The sequence below is a fragment of the Alosa sapidissima genome, chromosome 7 (assembly GCF_018492685.1).
Source record: "Alosa sapidissima isolate fAloSap1 chromosome 7, fAloSap1.pri, whole genome shotgun sequence".
Taxonomy (NCBI): Eukaryota; Metazoa; Chordata; class Actinopteri; order Clupeiformes; family Clupeidae; genus Alosa; species Alosa sapidissima.
Genome location: NC_055963.1, coordinates 22389478 through 22406367, shown reverse-complemented (window position 1 = coordinate 22406367; position 16890 = coordinate 22389478). Strand labels below are relative to the sequence as shown.

At 47.4% G+C, this 16890-nt stretch overlaps 1 protein-coding gene across 2 annotated transcripts in view; it reads right to left on the bottom strand.

The window, feature by feature from the left end:
- Positions 1-16890, bottom strand: part of wrap73 (WD repeat containing, antisense to TP73) — a 26931-nt gene extending 10041 nt beyond the window's left edge. For both annotated transcript variants that reach the window (XM_042096781.1, XM_042096780.1), the window contains exons 1-10: positions 16754-16890; positions 15847-15934; positions 15568-15720; positions 14829-14945; positions 5212-5284; positions 4039-4142; positions 3474-3560; positions 3130-3264; positions 2442-2519; positions 2212-2314 (exon numbers count right to left, since the gene is read on the bottom strand). In XM_042096781.1, coding sequence (XP_041952715.1) covers positions 2212-2314; positions 2442-2519; positions 3130-3264; positions 3474-3560; positions 4039-4142; positions 5212-5284; positions 14829-14945; positions 15568-15720; positions 15847-15915 — 919 coding nt within the window. In that variant the 5' untranslated portion in view covers positions 15916-15934; positions 16754-16890. The remainder of the gene's footprint in view (positions 1-2211; positions 2315-2441; positions 2520-3129; positions 3265-3473; positions 3561-4038; positions 4143-5211; positions 5285-14828; positions 14946-15567; positions 15721-15846; positions 15935-16753) is intronic.

The window sequence follows — 16890 nt, the reverse complement described above, 5'->3', positions numbered from 1 at the left end:
CAGTGGTGCTGAGTGGGATCCTTAAGAACTCTCACTATGCTCACACTTCCACCACAGCCAGCCATGAGACTGTCTAGACACCCAAGCAGGTAACACTAGCACAAACACACACACACACACACACACACACACGAACGCACGCACACACACTTACATACAGTCAAGACACACGCCCAGATGCCCGTGGAGACTGAGACACACGCACAGCAGAGATGTGGCCCACTGCTGGGGCATTCCCAGTCTAGTGGTATGCTGGCGGACTTTACGATCGTCTGCGCGCTCCTGCGTCTGCACGCTGACGACACACGCAAGCGACAGGGATTTGGAACACGGGGGGAGGGGGGGGGGGCCTAAAAGCAGACAGTGACTCCTTACAGATGGAGTGCACTTTTATAGGGCACAAGTACACCCTCGAGACCAACCCACCCCACCCCATCCTCAGCTGTCCAGCAGGGATGGGACGTCATGGGGATCCTGCCCAGAGACACCCAGAGCTCGGCGTGGACGTTGGCCAGAGCTGCAGAGTGGGCGGTGGGCAGCTACCACAGCACTAAAAAGGAGCGGAGAGGATGTCGGCGACATTCTGCAACTCCATGACCGCTATAACCAAAGATTCTAGAGCGCTCCACTCTAAGATCTTTGGTAATTACCACAAACACTGATAAGTGCGCAGACACACCGTTACAACCCTGCCAGGTGTCCGCTGACCCTTCCCCCTCGGGCCGGCACGTCCACCGTCTCGCTCCCAGCAGGTGGACTGAAATGCAGGTGTGGAGAGTTCTCACTTTTTGGCAGGACCATAATCAGGCTTTGGTTCAGCAAGTCAGAGTTTTTGATGTGCATACAAAGCCTTAGACATGCCAGTGTTTCTCACAGAAATGAATTATATTTGTGGTGGTAGGTTTGCAGAATTAACTTGAATGCAACAGTTTTTAACAAATTAGCACAGAGTGGTTATGATGCTAACCAGATTTAAGCACAATTTAGTACCAGGAAAATCAATTTTAACCTGGAAAATCATTGTTTGGTGGTCAATGTTGATATTGTGGTGGACCGCCACTAATAAGTCAATGTATGGGAAACACTGCATGCTACACTTGCAGTAGTTTTATCACAACACTGATGTTTTTCTACATTCTTTACATGGAGCCTCCCCTTCATGTTATTCATGTTGTGATCCAAGCGTGGGTTACAACATCTTAGGCCTGTAATGTAGTTAATAATTAAGGAAGGATTAGACATTGAGCGTGCGCCACAAATATGTCCATCAAGTTAATCTGCTTCCTGTTCCATGCCTGGCTTGGAACATAGGAATTCTGTTTGTAATTCCGTGGTGGTCACCGAGACGGCAGTCGACTAAGAACCAGGTGTGGCCCGGATTGGCTGTGACTCCGGAGCCAGCCACCTGCTCTGCGTGATGGGATGAGAAGGACAGAAGAGAGAGGCTCACATTAACTAAGGGGGTCTGAGTCACACTTCCGCTGTGATTGTGTGTGTGTGTGTGTGTGTGTGTGTGTGTGTGTGTGTGTGTGTGTGTGTGTGTGTGTGAGAGAGAGAGCTCTACACTTGCTTTGTCCGCGTAAGAGGGGGACACTTGTTTGGAGTGTTTGGCTGTGTTGTAGGGCCCGCTTCCTGACCAGGGGAATTCCACACACATGCTGTGTGAATGCCTGTGTGCACATGCTTGGCTCAGGAACTGAGACGTGTCTGTTTGTCTGTCTGTCTGTGTGTGGGAGAGACTGAGCAGCACTGTAGGTTGAGGATGGTCTAACAGTTGCTCTGTGTAGATGATATCATAATAATAATAATAATAATAATAATAATAATAATAAGGGGAACATGTCTTACCTCCAGCATTTCCTGTTTTTGCAGTATTTGTGTGTGAGCGTGTGTGTGTGTGTGTCTGTGTGTGTGTGTGCGCGTGGAAAGGGAACAGACATCCCATTGCACTGGAGTTCCACCAGATGAAAGAAACACTTGGCTTGGCTTTTGGGGAGAGATGACGTGTCAGTCACTCAGTCTGCAATAAATGGCCCTGGTCTCATGAGTTTGGATTTTGGAGAGAAACCCTAAATAGCGGGGAGCTCACATCTGCACTGGGAGTTAAACTGAGACAGAGAGACTGGGCGAACGGAATTTTAAGGAGAGACTCTGCTCTAGGAGCTCCATAAGGATACAACTGTAAGTGAGATACTCTGGACAGAGACTCACATTTGCTCTGGGAGTTGAAGACGCTGTTGCCCATACTAATCTGCTGCAGGGACAGGTCATCGGAGGGTATCGTCGGCCGCTTCTCCACCTCACGATATACCACCTACAATCAAACACACACACACACACACACACACACACACGATGGGTGTATTTGGGTGCACACTATACCATAAATCATTCAGATTCACGCATACATCTACACCATACTAGTGAAAATAACAACATACCGCTTTAGTATTGTTGATGGTGGCTGGATGCTCAAACTCAACAACCTTCTTCCAAGTAATGTGATTTAGGATCCGGACCTAGACACACACAGACAGACAGACACAGACACACACACACACACACACACACACACACACACACACTAAATAATCCAGTATTCAAACACAGTAAAAGCAAAGCCATGATCATACAGATTGCTGGTTACTGCCACAATGCTGTAGTATTTAAACGTGACATTTACACACCCAGAGAGACGTAAACCTATACTTGTCACACACAAGCCCCGTTTACATGGATGTTTGGTGTCATTCTGACTAAACTATTCTGAATGAATCTGTGCCACCTGTTTACATGGGATACATTCTATTCCGATCAGCGCTCTAGAATCTTTGATCGAAACAGGCATTGCTGATTTGCTTTTTTGCTGGAGAAGCTACAGCATGCAACCAGATTGACCATATACATGGCAGTTCAATTGGAATAACAACGGAATACACCACCCCTTTCATTTCGATTAAAATTCTAGTTGGATAAGCAGTTTTATTCCGATCAAGGTGTTTATGTGTGTCATTTTTATTCCAATTGAGCCATGGGACTGGGGCTACAGAGATACACACAGAGTGTAAAATATGGGCACTCATTCACCCTAGTGAATACACACAGACACACACACACACACCGACACACCTTCTCATCATAGCTGCCGATGGCCAGGAACTGGCTACTGGGGCTCCAGGCGATGGATTTGATGCCCAGAGACCACTCGTAGGCACTGTAGGTGGACAAGAGACGCCCGTCCAGAGAGTACAGCAGCACTTTATACTGGATAACACACACACACACACACACACACACACACACAGATAACAGACACAGACAACAGACACAGACACACATAGCTGAGATTAAATTGTAGTATGAAGCGTAAAAAACTTGAGATGTAATGAGAAAATGCAGTGAAAGGGTTGAACACACAGAGACACACAAACACCAACACACAAAGTGCTAAACACACACATGTGACTACTCACCTCCAAGCAGGTGTCCCATACTGCCAGCACACAACCGTTTGGAGACCACTCCACCCCAGCCAGGTCCTGAGTCTCGGTCTCAAAGTGCTGAAACACACACACACGGTAGGTTTTTTCTTTAAGTGGCAGATTTCCACAGAAGTGTGGCATCTCAGATCAGATGAAACTGAGATTGTGTGAGTCTAGTAACTGAGCTCTCTCTCTCACACACACACACACACACATGCTACACCAGAGAGATGAGCCGGGCTGGCTGACAGTCATGGTTACGGACTGATTTACTCCCTGATGATTTACTGTACGGGAGATTTTCACATTAGACCATGTGTCGCTGTGTCAAACTACATATGCACCCACACAGATAACTTACAAACAGTTCAAGCACAAGGCCTGGCGGACTCATTCACTCTCCTAGGAAATTACAGCCATTTGCTCAGTATATCTTCAGTGGCCAGAAAGTGTGTATGTGGGTACCTGTGCGTGCGTGTGTGTGTGTGAGTGAGTGAGTGAGTGAATGTGTGTGTGCATGTGTGAGTTAGTGTGAGTGTGTATGTGTTGTTCTCACCCTCAGGAGATGCCAGTCATTGCAGACGAACACACTGATGTAGTCTTTGCAGTCTCTCCGCTCGGCTAAGGCCATATAGCGTCCGTCTGTGCTGAAGTCCATCCCTTAAATCACACAGACATATTTAGGTTAGCACACAGAGAGGGATCACGCCCAGTCTGCAATCTAGATCCCTGGGCACTCTTACACTGTATACAGAAACAAGTTTTCACTCTGGACTGTTAGATTTCATTTCCATCTGAAAAAATATTACACTGTATCTTATGAAACATGTCACTTGGGTTTCTAGAATCACATGTTCCATCTGGAATTCTAGATGTGGTATGGAATTGATCTGATCCTAGGAAGGGCCAGTGAGGTTGTTGGAGAAACTATCATATGTTTGCAATTTCTGCATTCGTGATCACATATCAACTGACTGAACTCTCTGGTCTTCTTCAGTACGTCTCTAGCCTGCTAGCTTTCAGAAGCGTGTCCATCAGAGACAGATTTATAGAGGAATCCCATGACCACCCCACACATTTCACCTTATTTCATATCACCTGTCTCCCTTCAGAGAACACACACACGTACGCTATCAGGTGGCTCCAGCCGAGAAGGCCAGGAGACGTCTGAGCCGCGCTGACCGCCAGTGACCAGCGTCTGCCTGCCGTAAGTCTGCGTCACGGTGACAGCAGGGCTATGTCCAGAATGTGCCATTTACTGTGGGACAGTACAGCTGACAGCACGGACACATAGTTGGCTGGGCAGTGATTGCCATGTCACTGAAGTGTGTGTCTGTGTCTGTGTGTGTGTGTGTGTGTGTGTGTGTGCGAGCGTGTCGGGACGTGAGAGATTCACGAGCACCTGAGGTCAACGAGGCACTGTCCCCAAGGCTCTTTTTATCTAAGCGAAATCAACACCGACGCCACTCAACATGTCCGCACGCATATACACACACACACACATTTTCATCATCAGTCTTCCTCAAAAATCTCTCTCTCCCTTACACACACACACACACTCACCATCAAATTTGGACAGCACTCACAAACACATATGCACGCGCATGCAAACACACATAATGCGGTCATCCTCTCAGATACATGTATACACACAAACAAACACACACACACACACACACACACACACACACACACACACACACACACACACACTAACACTTTGCCTTACCTTTCTGACAGGCTTTGGGATACTTGATGTAGGACACTGATTTGTTGCACAGGGACCAGACTGTGACCCGCAGCTGTAAGAGACAAACAAACAAACATGCTGACCATCACTCACTCACTCCACATCTCAAGTATTCCAGCCATCTCTGCTGCCACTCAAAACTGGGCCTTGTCCATAAACACGGACAGCAGCAGGCCCTAGGACCCTGGGGGTATGTTGTGTTTCAACAGAGGACTATTAATAAGATCTCAATCAGCCGGACCCTAATGAGGCCAGTGAGACCCTGCGACCTCCCAGATCCCCCCCTTACCCAGCAGGCCAGGGGACTAATCCCACTCCCCAGCCCACAACAGGGCACTCTGGGGCAGGACGCTCGTGCAGGTTCCCCTCTCAGTGCAGCTGGTACCTGAGACGCTTTCACCACCTGGTTTCATGAGTACAGCCCCAAAGCCTATTTTGTTTTATTAGCGGAAACTCTTATTCTTAATTTAATCTCAATTTTAGTTAGGAATAATCTGAAGCATTCCTTTTAGCTAAGAGTGCACTACAATCTCCTCACTCCAACATGTACAGGAGGAAATAGCCATTTCACCATCACACCAGGGATAAAACTGACTTTAAGATATGAGCGTCCAAGCAAAGCATGTATGGTAGGTGTTGAAGGAGGCACAGTTTATCCATGTGGAGGATGATACTCTACTCTCTTCCCCCATTCAAAGATCTGTCCCATATCTGAACTACACCCATGCAGCTGGACGAGGACTGTCCGTTAAGACCTCCACGCACCACCCTGCGCTCAGCGGGGGCAGCGGCAGCTGGACGGGCTCGAGTGTTCCAAAGGCCCTCGGACCCTAAGGAGACGTGCTGAAAGCCTGGAGAGCAGCCATGATGGATTGAGGGACTTGCGGGTGCTGAGGCTGAGGTTTCACAGAGTGCCAAGCGCCCCGGAGCCCAACCCAGTGGCCTAATCCATCCACCCACTGACCCCCTCCGCCGCCCGCTAGGCCCAGTGGAGGGTTACACAGCAGCCAGCTATGCCAACCTCCTCACCCTCACACCCCATGCCCACAAATCCTCACCCGTAGCCCCATAAGAAGTCTTGGCTTCTGCTCCGGACTGTCGTGTTGCTACATAAACAACGATCAAAATATTAGGCGCTGTCGTGCCGTGTCCAGCATCCAGACTGAGAGAGAGAGAGAGAGAGAGAGAGAGAGAGAGAGAGAGAGAGAGAGAGAGAGAGAGAGAGAGAGAGAGAGAGAGAGAGAGAGAGAGAGAGAGAGAGAGAGAGAGAGAGAGAGAGAGAGAGACACACACTCACCAGCTGTGAGGTGAGCCGCTGCCGTGGCCACTGGAACCTGACCCGGCCCGGACTAAACCACATTAAACCAGCCTTCGGGCCGACACGAAATAAACAGATGTACCAATTAAAACCTAGAGGCATGGAGATACACACTTCAGCGGGGGCTTACACACACACTACTGCACTCACACACACACATGCCTCCTCGGCCATTTACAAGTGGGGAGCAATCATCTTACGCAGTCATTACCCATTGCTGCGATTACAAATAGAGGAAATTGATATCTCAACAATAGCTTTACTCCCAATTTCACAAACATTCACACCTCTGGGACCAAAGCCACGTTGGACGAGGAGGAGGACGCTCGTTTGTGACGTCTGATCGTTTCCCCATTAACGTCGGAATCACTGACTTTTAAGTACCATCATATCAGCAGGGACTGAATGTGTGACGGTCTACGTTGAACTATGTTTAGGTCACAATTACTCCTTAGGCTAACAGGATAATTAGTCTACAGGACAACCAGCCTCTCTGCCACACCACAACTGTATAACTGTATGCCGACAACTAAAAAAGTGATGGGATGACACACGAGACAGAGGGAGAGAGAGAGAGAATCCTGCCAGAGACCTGTCACCTTGCTTTAACAAGACCCACAGCCGTCGCCAGTGGGCCAGGGCGTGGCACACACACGGTAGAGTTGAGAGGCATGAGTACACACATACACACACACGGTAGGGTAGAGAGGAATGAGTAGACACACTGGACACACACGCATGAGACGTACACACAGACCTCGCCAGTCCAACATGAGCGAACGAGCACACAACAAACACTGGACAAACACCAGGACAGAGAAGGGACGAAGGCAACAAGTTACATCTTGCCCTCCGACTGCCATCCCTAAAGGTTGCAAGACACACTGGACCCACTCACCCAGCACCCAGACAAGCAGATACAGTATGCCACTGGCCAACATACCACTCTCAGCATCGCTCACAAGCCACACAGCCTTGTGTGTGTGTGTGTGTGTGTGTGTTGATCAGCTCTCTTCATCTTTATCTTGTGACAGCAATCAGATGGCATATCTGACTACACATCCAATAGGTACTGTAATGTGCACTTCCATTCCTAATAACGGCTTCAAACGGCTCATTTAGGTGATAAACTGACTTAGTCAGAAAACTGAGAAAGCCGTCTCTGATATTGCTGATGTGGGCCCCAAACGCCTGGTGATGCACTTTGTAACTTTGTTGTAGTAGCCTACAGGAGTATGACCCTCTAAGGGTGCGATCAGACAGGACGTGCTTTGTAAAATGCGACGTGCTCTGTTTTCATAAAACACGGGCGCTTTTCCACCATCGGTTGAACTTTTGTCAATTTGAGGCAAAAATGCAAAAATGCAAGGCGCTCTGGGGGCATGAGCAGTGCGCAAAACGCTTATTGCCCATACAAAACAAGATATATAGATATATATTATATATATAAAAAGGTGGATATTACTGCAAAAAGCCCATCCTGTCTGATCACGGACTAAGTAAATTTTTTGTTTTGTACCACCAAAATCTTATATTGTGTGGCTTTAAAAGTCCTGCTTCAAATCAGGGGAGTGAATGGACAAAGGGACAGAGATAGTAAGACAGTGGAACTGATTGCTTGGAGTCAGTCCAAATTCTAAAGCCAGAATAGATGGACACTGGCATTTCACACAGGTAAAATCTAAACGGCCATCCATGTGTAGGAAACGACAAGAGGGATCAGTGGATGCTCCATATAGTAAATGTGGTCACATTGCAGACTGTGAAAACAACCCAGCAATATTTTAATGGCAGTCAAAACATTATTTAAAGTAGCGATTGTAAACAATACGGATGTCAGGCAACAAGCTCTACTTAAGCCTGGCTTGTGGTACATTCAAGGCCATTATTTTTTATTTTACTGCAGCAGTAAACCAATCTGTTTGTGTGTGTCTGTCTGTGTGTGTGTGCATACTACAGTCTTATCGTGCTGGGGAGTCGAGTGCTATGAAATGCTGAGCTAAAACGTCTTTGTGCTTCTGGCCAACACCCCAGCGATGTTTCACTAAAGAAATACGGCCCTCCACAGGTGACAAAGTCCAACGTCCACAAAACCCAACGTGTCAATGTAACTGATCCCAACGGCCACTGTGAGGCCTTGGCAGTGGGATATTAATGTATCTGTCTGTCTGTGTGTGTCTGTCTGTGTGTGTGTGTGCGCATTACTTTCACCTTACAGGCCATTAATAGCTCATAAAATCACCCTCTTCCATTGACGTCATGGCATACAGAAAACAAATCACCTAGGGGCCTAATCATTTGTATAGGCAAAGTGGACCGTGACAAAAGGAGTTTTCTCCCATTGCATGTCTGTTAATTTATATATTTTGTGGGCTACTGTACATGATTGCTTTAATTTCTGCTACTAGAATGTACATTATTCTGATTCTAACAGACAAACTAACAATTTCCACATTTTCACCCCAAATATAGACTTGTTTAGAAAAGGTAGTACTTAAAAGAATGTCAGTCCATTTGTAAGTGTCTTTGGAAAAAAATCATCAGTTAAATTAATTCAATTCAAACTGCTGTAAAGGGTGGGGGATCACAAACACATTGCCCACAACAACAATGAATTCATAATATAATGATTCTAATCTGTGATTTTCTATACCTTGAAAGATCCAAGAGACATCACAATTTTGTAAATTTGTTTTTCTGGAGTTTGGAAAATAAATAATGATAAAACATATACCGTAATTTCCCAACCATTAGCCGCAGCTTATACATTGATTTTGCAAAATTTCTTCAGCTATGATGTTAATACACGGGGGCAGTTAATATGGTATTAATATGGTTTTGTTCTGTTCTGTCCTGCGGCTTATACACAATGTGGCTAATACACAGGAAATCTTCTTGCGTATGAACTACACGCAATTTCCAAAATTCTGGTACATTAACAGGTTGTTAGATACTTCTATCTAACAAAGTAAAGCTATTGATTCAATGACTAATTCGGAACCAGCTTTAATAACCTCATGATATAGGCCTAGTTAACCTTGCATGCAGTTGCAATATCTGTTAAATTAATTTCTTTACCGTTTTGAATGCAGGACCCGGAGTGGCTAATCAGGAGCTTTGGGAGGATTCCCGGAGGATTCTAATGTTTTGGGCCAGTCTGAATGTTGTGAGCTTAAAGATGTTGTTTCTGAAGTTCATTTGCTGCGCCCTCATGGCACTTCAGCAGTCTAGGTAGCACGGTCGCAGTAACCCCTTGCTCACAGTTTCCCGAATATTAACAAAGTAGCACTCACAAAAACTGTTCACTAATGTTAGCAGTGTTTTATTGACTTAAACACAGATTTAACGTAGCCTAGTGCCACTGTAATCAAAACGAAAAGGCTTTCACAAGTGTTTTGAGCTGTGTGTAATCTTCCAACAGCTACCTCAGTAGAATTTGACCACTGATGTGTGTGTATGCGTACATGTGTGATGTATGGAGCAGGTAGCAATGAAAACCTGAGAATGAGATGGAGTTTAATTGTAGCATTTGTAATCAATGGAATGGATTTGACATGGGCGTCAGAGCTATTATTCGAACAGTTTTAAAACAGCACTGATATTTCGCATGGCAAAAGTTGGGAGGTCCAAACTAACAATTATAAAAAGTGGGTGGGACTCGTCGCCCATGTATACATTTATGTAAGTATGTATGTATCAACGCCCATGTATACATGTATGTATGTATCAACGCCCATGTATACATGTATGTATGTATGTAAGCAGCTCTGTAAAGAGGTCCCTAAATGAGACTGCTCCCTGCTGTAGCACTGACAGCGTATCTATCAGATTCCCCCTGCCCACCCCCCCCCCCCCCCTGAGCCCCTCTCCACGCAGACACCTGATGGGCCTCAGCTGCTCTGGACCCCTGGGGGTTCTGTCTGCACCCCTGGCTGGATGCGGGGGGTTCCAGCTGTACCAGGCCATTACACCCTCAAAGCCCATCCCAGCCCATCAGACACCCCCACTCACTCTCCATGCTTTGGAAACAGATTCAATAGAACCCAAAGCATGTGTTGGACTGCTGCCTGCTGTCGAGCCTCTGGACACATGGGCAGTTTTGAAAGATGAGCGGAGAGGAGAGGAGAGGAAGAGTAAAGAGAAGAGGATAAGATGAAAGAAGAGGAGAGAAGATTTAACCCTTAAAGGAGTACCGTCACACCGGTGTGACGGGAATGTTGAGAAATGAACGTTCTAAAGAATATCTGGGTTCATTGAATTCAACATAGAATTTTAGAACCTTCAATTGTTGCGGAACTTAAAACGTTCAAAAACCTACACCTTTAAGGGTTAAGAGTGGAGAGGAAAGCAGGTAAGAGAAGTTAAGATGATACGACATGATATGAGAGGAGAGCAGAGGAGACGAGATGACACGAGAGGAGGAGTCCAGATGAAATCAGAGGGAGGAGGAAAGAAAGTCAGGATGAGATGAGAGGAGAGAGGACAAGAGAGGAGTGAGGAGGAGAGAAGTAAGGGAAAAAGAGGGGGAGACTAGCCGGAGGGAGAGAGGAGAGGATGGAGGCATGACTGGCATTGCTGTAACTCTACCCCTGCTGCGGAGTGCAGGCAGGAGAGAGCACAGCAGGTGAGCTATGCCCACTCCCTGTGTGCTGGCATCTGAATGGGCACAACGCCGGGTAAACCTAGACGCTGGAACAGACGCCATGCACTCCCAGAGTGGCAGACAAACACACACACAAACACACACACACACACACACACACCACCTGAGCAGGTCAGCTGAAGGGTCAACCATGGTGACAGCTGCAATTCAGTGAGATGGGAAAGTAAACACCCATCCACAACCACATCATCATAATCACCATCATCATCACCATCACCATCATACAGTGTCACTGCACTGCCTACTTAAAAGACCTACACAACACTTTGCGTGTCTCCAGAGTCTAGACTGAGGACTGAGGGCTCTTTTCCAATTTAAACATCTTTCTACACACAGAGAGAAAGTGAGGGAAAGAGTGTGTGAGAGAGGGATGAAACCCGCATTGACCTTATTTGCGCAGTCGTGTGGCCCGACGACACAGAGGGCCTACTGAGAGAGACAGCAAAAGGCAGCGATGCGGCCGCACAGCCGACTGGGAATCTTTACATAGACCTGTCTGTCAGCAGGGGATTAGGCTTCCTCACTCCACGGCCCCAAAAACCTTCCCCAGCCCGGCCCGCACGGCCCCCCGACTCTCCAGTTACACGCCGCATAATGCCCAGACGCACTCCAACGCACTCCTCCACCCAGATGCCCCCCCCACCCCTCCACACGTCTTCTCAGACAGCCGCCAGAGGTGATGGATTGTCCCTGTCAAACGATAAAAACTCTGGAAGCTGCTGACCAGCACAGATTTGTAATAGCCACGTAGGCCGAATGCTAAGCGTTAGCGAGTGTGCGGGATTGGGGGGGTCTGCACATACACCAACACACACACTACTGGTGCCATCCCAGCTATGCTCCGTGCTTCAGTGTTGGCGGTGTAGAGTTAAGTGTCGCCCTTGAGCACCATTCTGGAACATTCTTAATCATCACTCACTCCTGGTGCGGATTAGACTGATGGTGCGGGGACATAGTGTCGGCCTGGCGGCGGTAGAAGTGGTCCATGGGGGAAGGCCGGCCCGTGGCTGGAACGGCTCCAGAATGCTCTCAGGCCTCTGGTGGAAGCCTATAAAAACCCCCATCAGCCATCTCAAACATCGGACGCTAATCTGCCTGGTTCGGGCTCCATTAAATGGCTATGTTAAACACATTGCAAATGGTGTCAGCTTATCCTTAATATTGCCACGCAGCTCACTGTCAAGTGCCGGGTTTAGTTGGGGTAGCGTGCGCGCGAGTGCGTGTGAGAAAGAGAGAGACTGAGGCCAAGGCCGGCCTGATACTTACAGCCTTTTGCTGACTGCGCTACTGTGGTCAGCTCTGCTCTGAGTTAACATATCTGTAGAGATTATTTAAAATCCCAAGCCCCACTCCAATGGCATTGTCAGCTGTGGGAGGGCCAGGGGATATATTGTGATTGTGTTCCCGGTGTCACATCTCACAGGCATGTGCATGTACACACACACACACACACACACACACACACACACCATGGGAGGGATATAGTGAGTCTGGATTCGGCCGAGAACAAGCAAACACACTGGAACAGCAATAACACGGGCAGCTGTTCCCTAAACAAGTTAATTTAGCATCCTGTTTACGAGGGCAGTGAAACCGTAGTCCAGCTCTCTCCCTGTCTGGGGCGGCCATAATGAAATACTGGAGGAGGGTGAAGGTGAGGTCAGTCTCTCGGAGAGGGGCCCCTCGACCACTGCCACTCCTCCAGGATCCACACACCCCCTTTCCACCCCCAACCCTAAGCCTAACCTGAGGGCCTCGTACTGGGCACCCTGCGAGGAGAATGTGCTCAGAGCGCATTAGAAACCGCAGGTACCCGCTTATCCGAGCTGCTGTTTAGCAACCAGGGGATGGCATTGCCATGGAGACAGGCCTCTGCCCACCCCAGTCCACGTGGCTTAAGTGGATGACAGGAGTGTTGAGAATGTGTGTGTGTGTGTGTGTGTGTGTGTGTGTGTGTGTGTGTGAGTGTTTTGAAGGTGTTTTTTATTAACTGAAAGTTAGGCATTAACATGCACAAAGGTAAGCTAAAGACATAAACATTCCACATTCCACTTTCTACCAATTTAACTGTACTTTTTCTAAAGACCATGGGGGTTCAGTATGGCATTACTACAGTCCTGTTTTTTGGCTGTGATAATTGCACCACTCTCTTTCTGACAAACAGATAGACAGACAGACACAGACACACACACACACACACACACACAGCTCATTCCCAGACACAGTTGTGCTGTGTTTCAGCACCTGTCACTAGTCAAGAGGAGTCGGGTTCAGACGCCAGCCAGCCCCAGCAATGGAACAGTGTCCAGTGTGAGTGTGTGTGTGTGTATGTGTGAGTGAGTTGGGTGGTGCAATCCAAACAGACAGACAGCAAGCATACGGCCTTGTGCCCGCCCCCCCGCCACCAGGCCCCCACCAAGTCACATAATACACCCTCTACACGGCAGACAAATGTATTTTTCCACACGTACAGGCAGATGTGTGTGTGTGTGTACGTGTGCGTGCGTGTGTGTGTGTGTTCAACAGGCAGAGCTTGCATGAAGTAGTTCATCACTCGGGCATTTTTCCTGCTGGGCGTTTTAGACGGGGCTTTCCCCTCGGTGCGTGTTTGCATGGCGAGAATATCCAAGAGCATAATATCAGATACCAGTGGAACGGAGTGGGTGTATTTATGTGTGTGTGTGTGTGTGTGTGTGTGTGTGTGTGTGTGTGTGTGTGTGTGTGTTCTTCTCACAATGCTTCTCAGAACTCGAAATGGATACGTTTAGATACAATACAGTTCACCAATTGTTCATTCACGTCAACTCCAGTGTGACAATTTTTGACATATGTACTTCATAAAAAAAAAAAACTAAAAAAAAACACATCTTCTGCTGAAGGCATGGACCTGCAACAGAAGACCTATAAAGCCTCTGCGAGGCTCAACTGAGGTGCTGTACTGAATAACATGGGCACGGACACAGCAAATGCAACTACTGACCTGGAAGCCCATCATCCCAAGGAATCATGGGAGCTTCAAACCCCACAGGTAAGCCCCTGACCTTTGACTTTAAGGCCATCTTCTGGTATTCCAGGTTAGGTAGGGTACACCTGGGTTTGTGCTAGGGTGAGTCTTCTGCAGGTGGTGTCGGTGTCTAAGATGTGTATTTGCTTTGCTTCGATGAGGACAACAGTATGCAAATCTATGACACCAGCTGAGGCGTCAGACAGGGAGACAGAGACAGGTGTTTCTGGGTTAGAAAAGTCACAAACAGCTGCAATGTTCCAAAGTGTGGAACATATGCTTTAAAAGAGATCAAAGATAAGGTGAACCAGCTACCTTCCCTCTCACCCTCAGTCTTTCCCTACTCCCCTCTCTCTGGTGAAGCTTTCCCACTACATTGCTGCTGCAGTGCTGAGTATGGTCACTAGAGGGTTAAGAAGATCAACGGGAGCAGAGGCGCTGCTGGAGCTATTTTCAGCACTTTACTTACAGGCAGCAACAGTTGACACGGGCCAACCACGGACAGGGGCCTGGGGTGAGGTTTTGTGGGGGGGTTGGGATGGGGTAGGGGTGTTTTTTTTCTGAGGGAGGGGCTAGCCAGCGGCAGGACGGCCCCTCCCTCGCACACTTACGTGGAACTCGGTAGTGTTGAGGATGTGGCGACCGTCGGGGCTCCAGCGCGAGGACAGCAGACCGATAGAGCCCTCGTCAATCTTACAGTGCCAGTCCGGCTGCTCCAGAGACCACACCTGAGCACGGCGAACGAGAAGAGGCGCTTCGTCAGAGAAAGCAACACACACCTGCTGGACTCTGTGCTACTGTGTGTGTGTGTGTGTGTGTGTGAGAGAAAGAGGCTGAGTGTGCTGGTCTAAAACCCTAAGCCATTCTCATCCTCCTACCACACTATGAAAGACTGGCGATGGCTTCCACTGCAGCGGTAAGCTACTCCTTAGCTTCACTTTGCGACTGCCTGACTCACTGTTGAATGTTTCCCTCATTTATGTACCAGAGCATAACATTGTACAATTGTACACCAAAACAAATTATTTTTAGGAATCTAAAAAATAAAAAATCTAAACATTGATTTTCTGAAATCTAAACATAGATATGTACATAGATATATACATGGAAACTGGCCTAGGACTTACCAAAAAAAATCTGGGAAAATCTGACAGGTTGATGCCAACAGTAACACCCTCTACTACACCATATTATACCCCATTCCTCTACACCTGCTGTTCTTATTTGTTGGGAAACAGAACCTCTGAACTTGAGTATTGGTGCTTTGAACCCCAACAGTATCTCACTACTGGTGGTCTTACTTAAGAGTTAGATGTGAGGTGGTCGAGGATGTGACAGAGCTGAGCATACCTGGACGAGTCCTCGCTTGTACATGGCACAGAGGATGAAGAGGGAGTCGGAGGACCACTCCATGTGAACCACCTGGTCTAGGCAGGTGTACAGCTGCAAGATCTGTAGGGTGTTGACGTCCCTGATGACCAGTCGATACTGCACGCAGGTCGCCTGTGCGTATGGCAACGTCACGGGGAGCAAGTGAGAAGCGGCAAGTTGATAAGGACATTATGACTTCTCAAAATACGCTTTTTAAGGCGACTTAACCACAAATGCAGAACGAGGAGGTATTCTTACCAAGTATTTGCCATCGGGAGAGACGCGGCATAGTTGGTTGGTCTGCTTGAACACCTCCGAGAAATTCATGGTCGAAAAGCTCACCAGGCTAAAGACACACATTTGATTATCAATACTGTTATTCTGTAATGCGAGTTAACTTCATTCACCTTTCAGTATTTTCTACGAAATCACCACTATGGCTTCGGCTTGGTAAAGGAATTGTGAACTGGGTAACCAAGAAGACATCTTAAACAAATCCTGAAAATTGCATACAGCATTGCAATTATGAACGCTAGATGGGGCGGTGTATCTGTGTAGTGGTGGTCGTTAACGTATGGTGGCTGCTACAGTGTCAACACTGAGTCAAACTAATGCAAGTTTGCTGCAAGACTAGAACTTAACTAACGTGATTACCTCAGCCATGAGCTACATGGACTTTACCTTAAGAGCTAATGTAAAACACTACGTACGATGACCAGCTCTCTAGGTAACTAGCCAACGTTAAGGTTAGTTGGTGAAGTTCAATACGATTAGCAAACGATCGAGCTACGTTTGATAATATGCTAATGTTGTGTCCCATTCGATTCCTAGCAACGTCGAGCAACATGAGTTAGCTAAAGGTACGTTTAACTAGGAACAATTTCCATGATCAGTCTTGAGCCTTTATGGACTGTACGATTTTAAATCCAAAGTAGTTGCAGATAAACGCTCGCAAGCTGACCGAAATTGAGAGAGAACACGACCAGCCACTACGAAGTGGCCATTGAAAGCTAAGTTAGCTTGATAGCTCTATCGTTGACAGCAGCAGTGACGGCCGGCCAGTGTTACCACATAAAGTTTCATCTCTCGCACGTTAACCAGAAACAACAAAACTCTTTTTGACGACTCAGTGATCCACATAAAACAGAATTCAATGGAAACCCACCCGGTGTTATGAGGATTTCTTACACAGGTAGATCATCAGGAGGCAAATTGAACGGATTCGAAACATCCAGGGATAGAACTACTTTCTTTGGGAAGCGAGGTAGCTGTGCTACGTGACTGATTGGTGGTCTTTCGTCC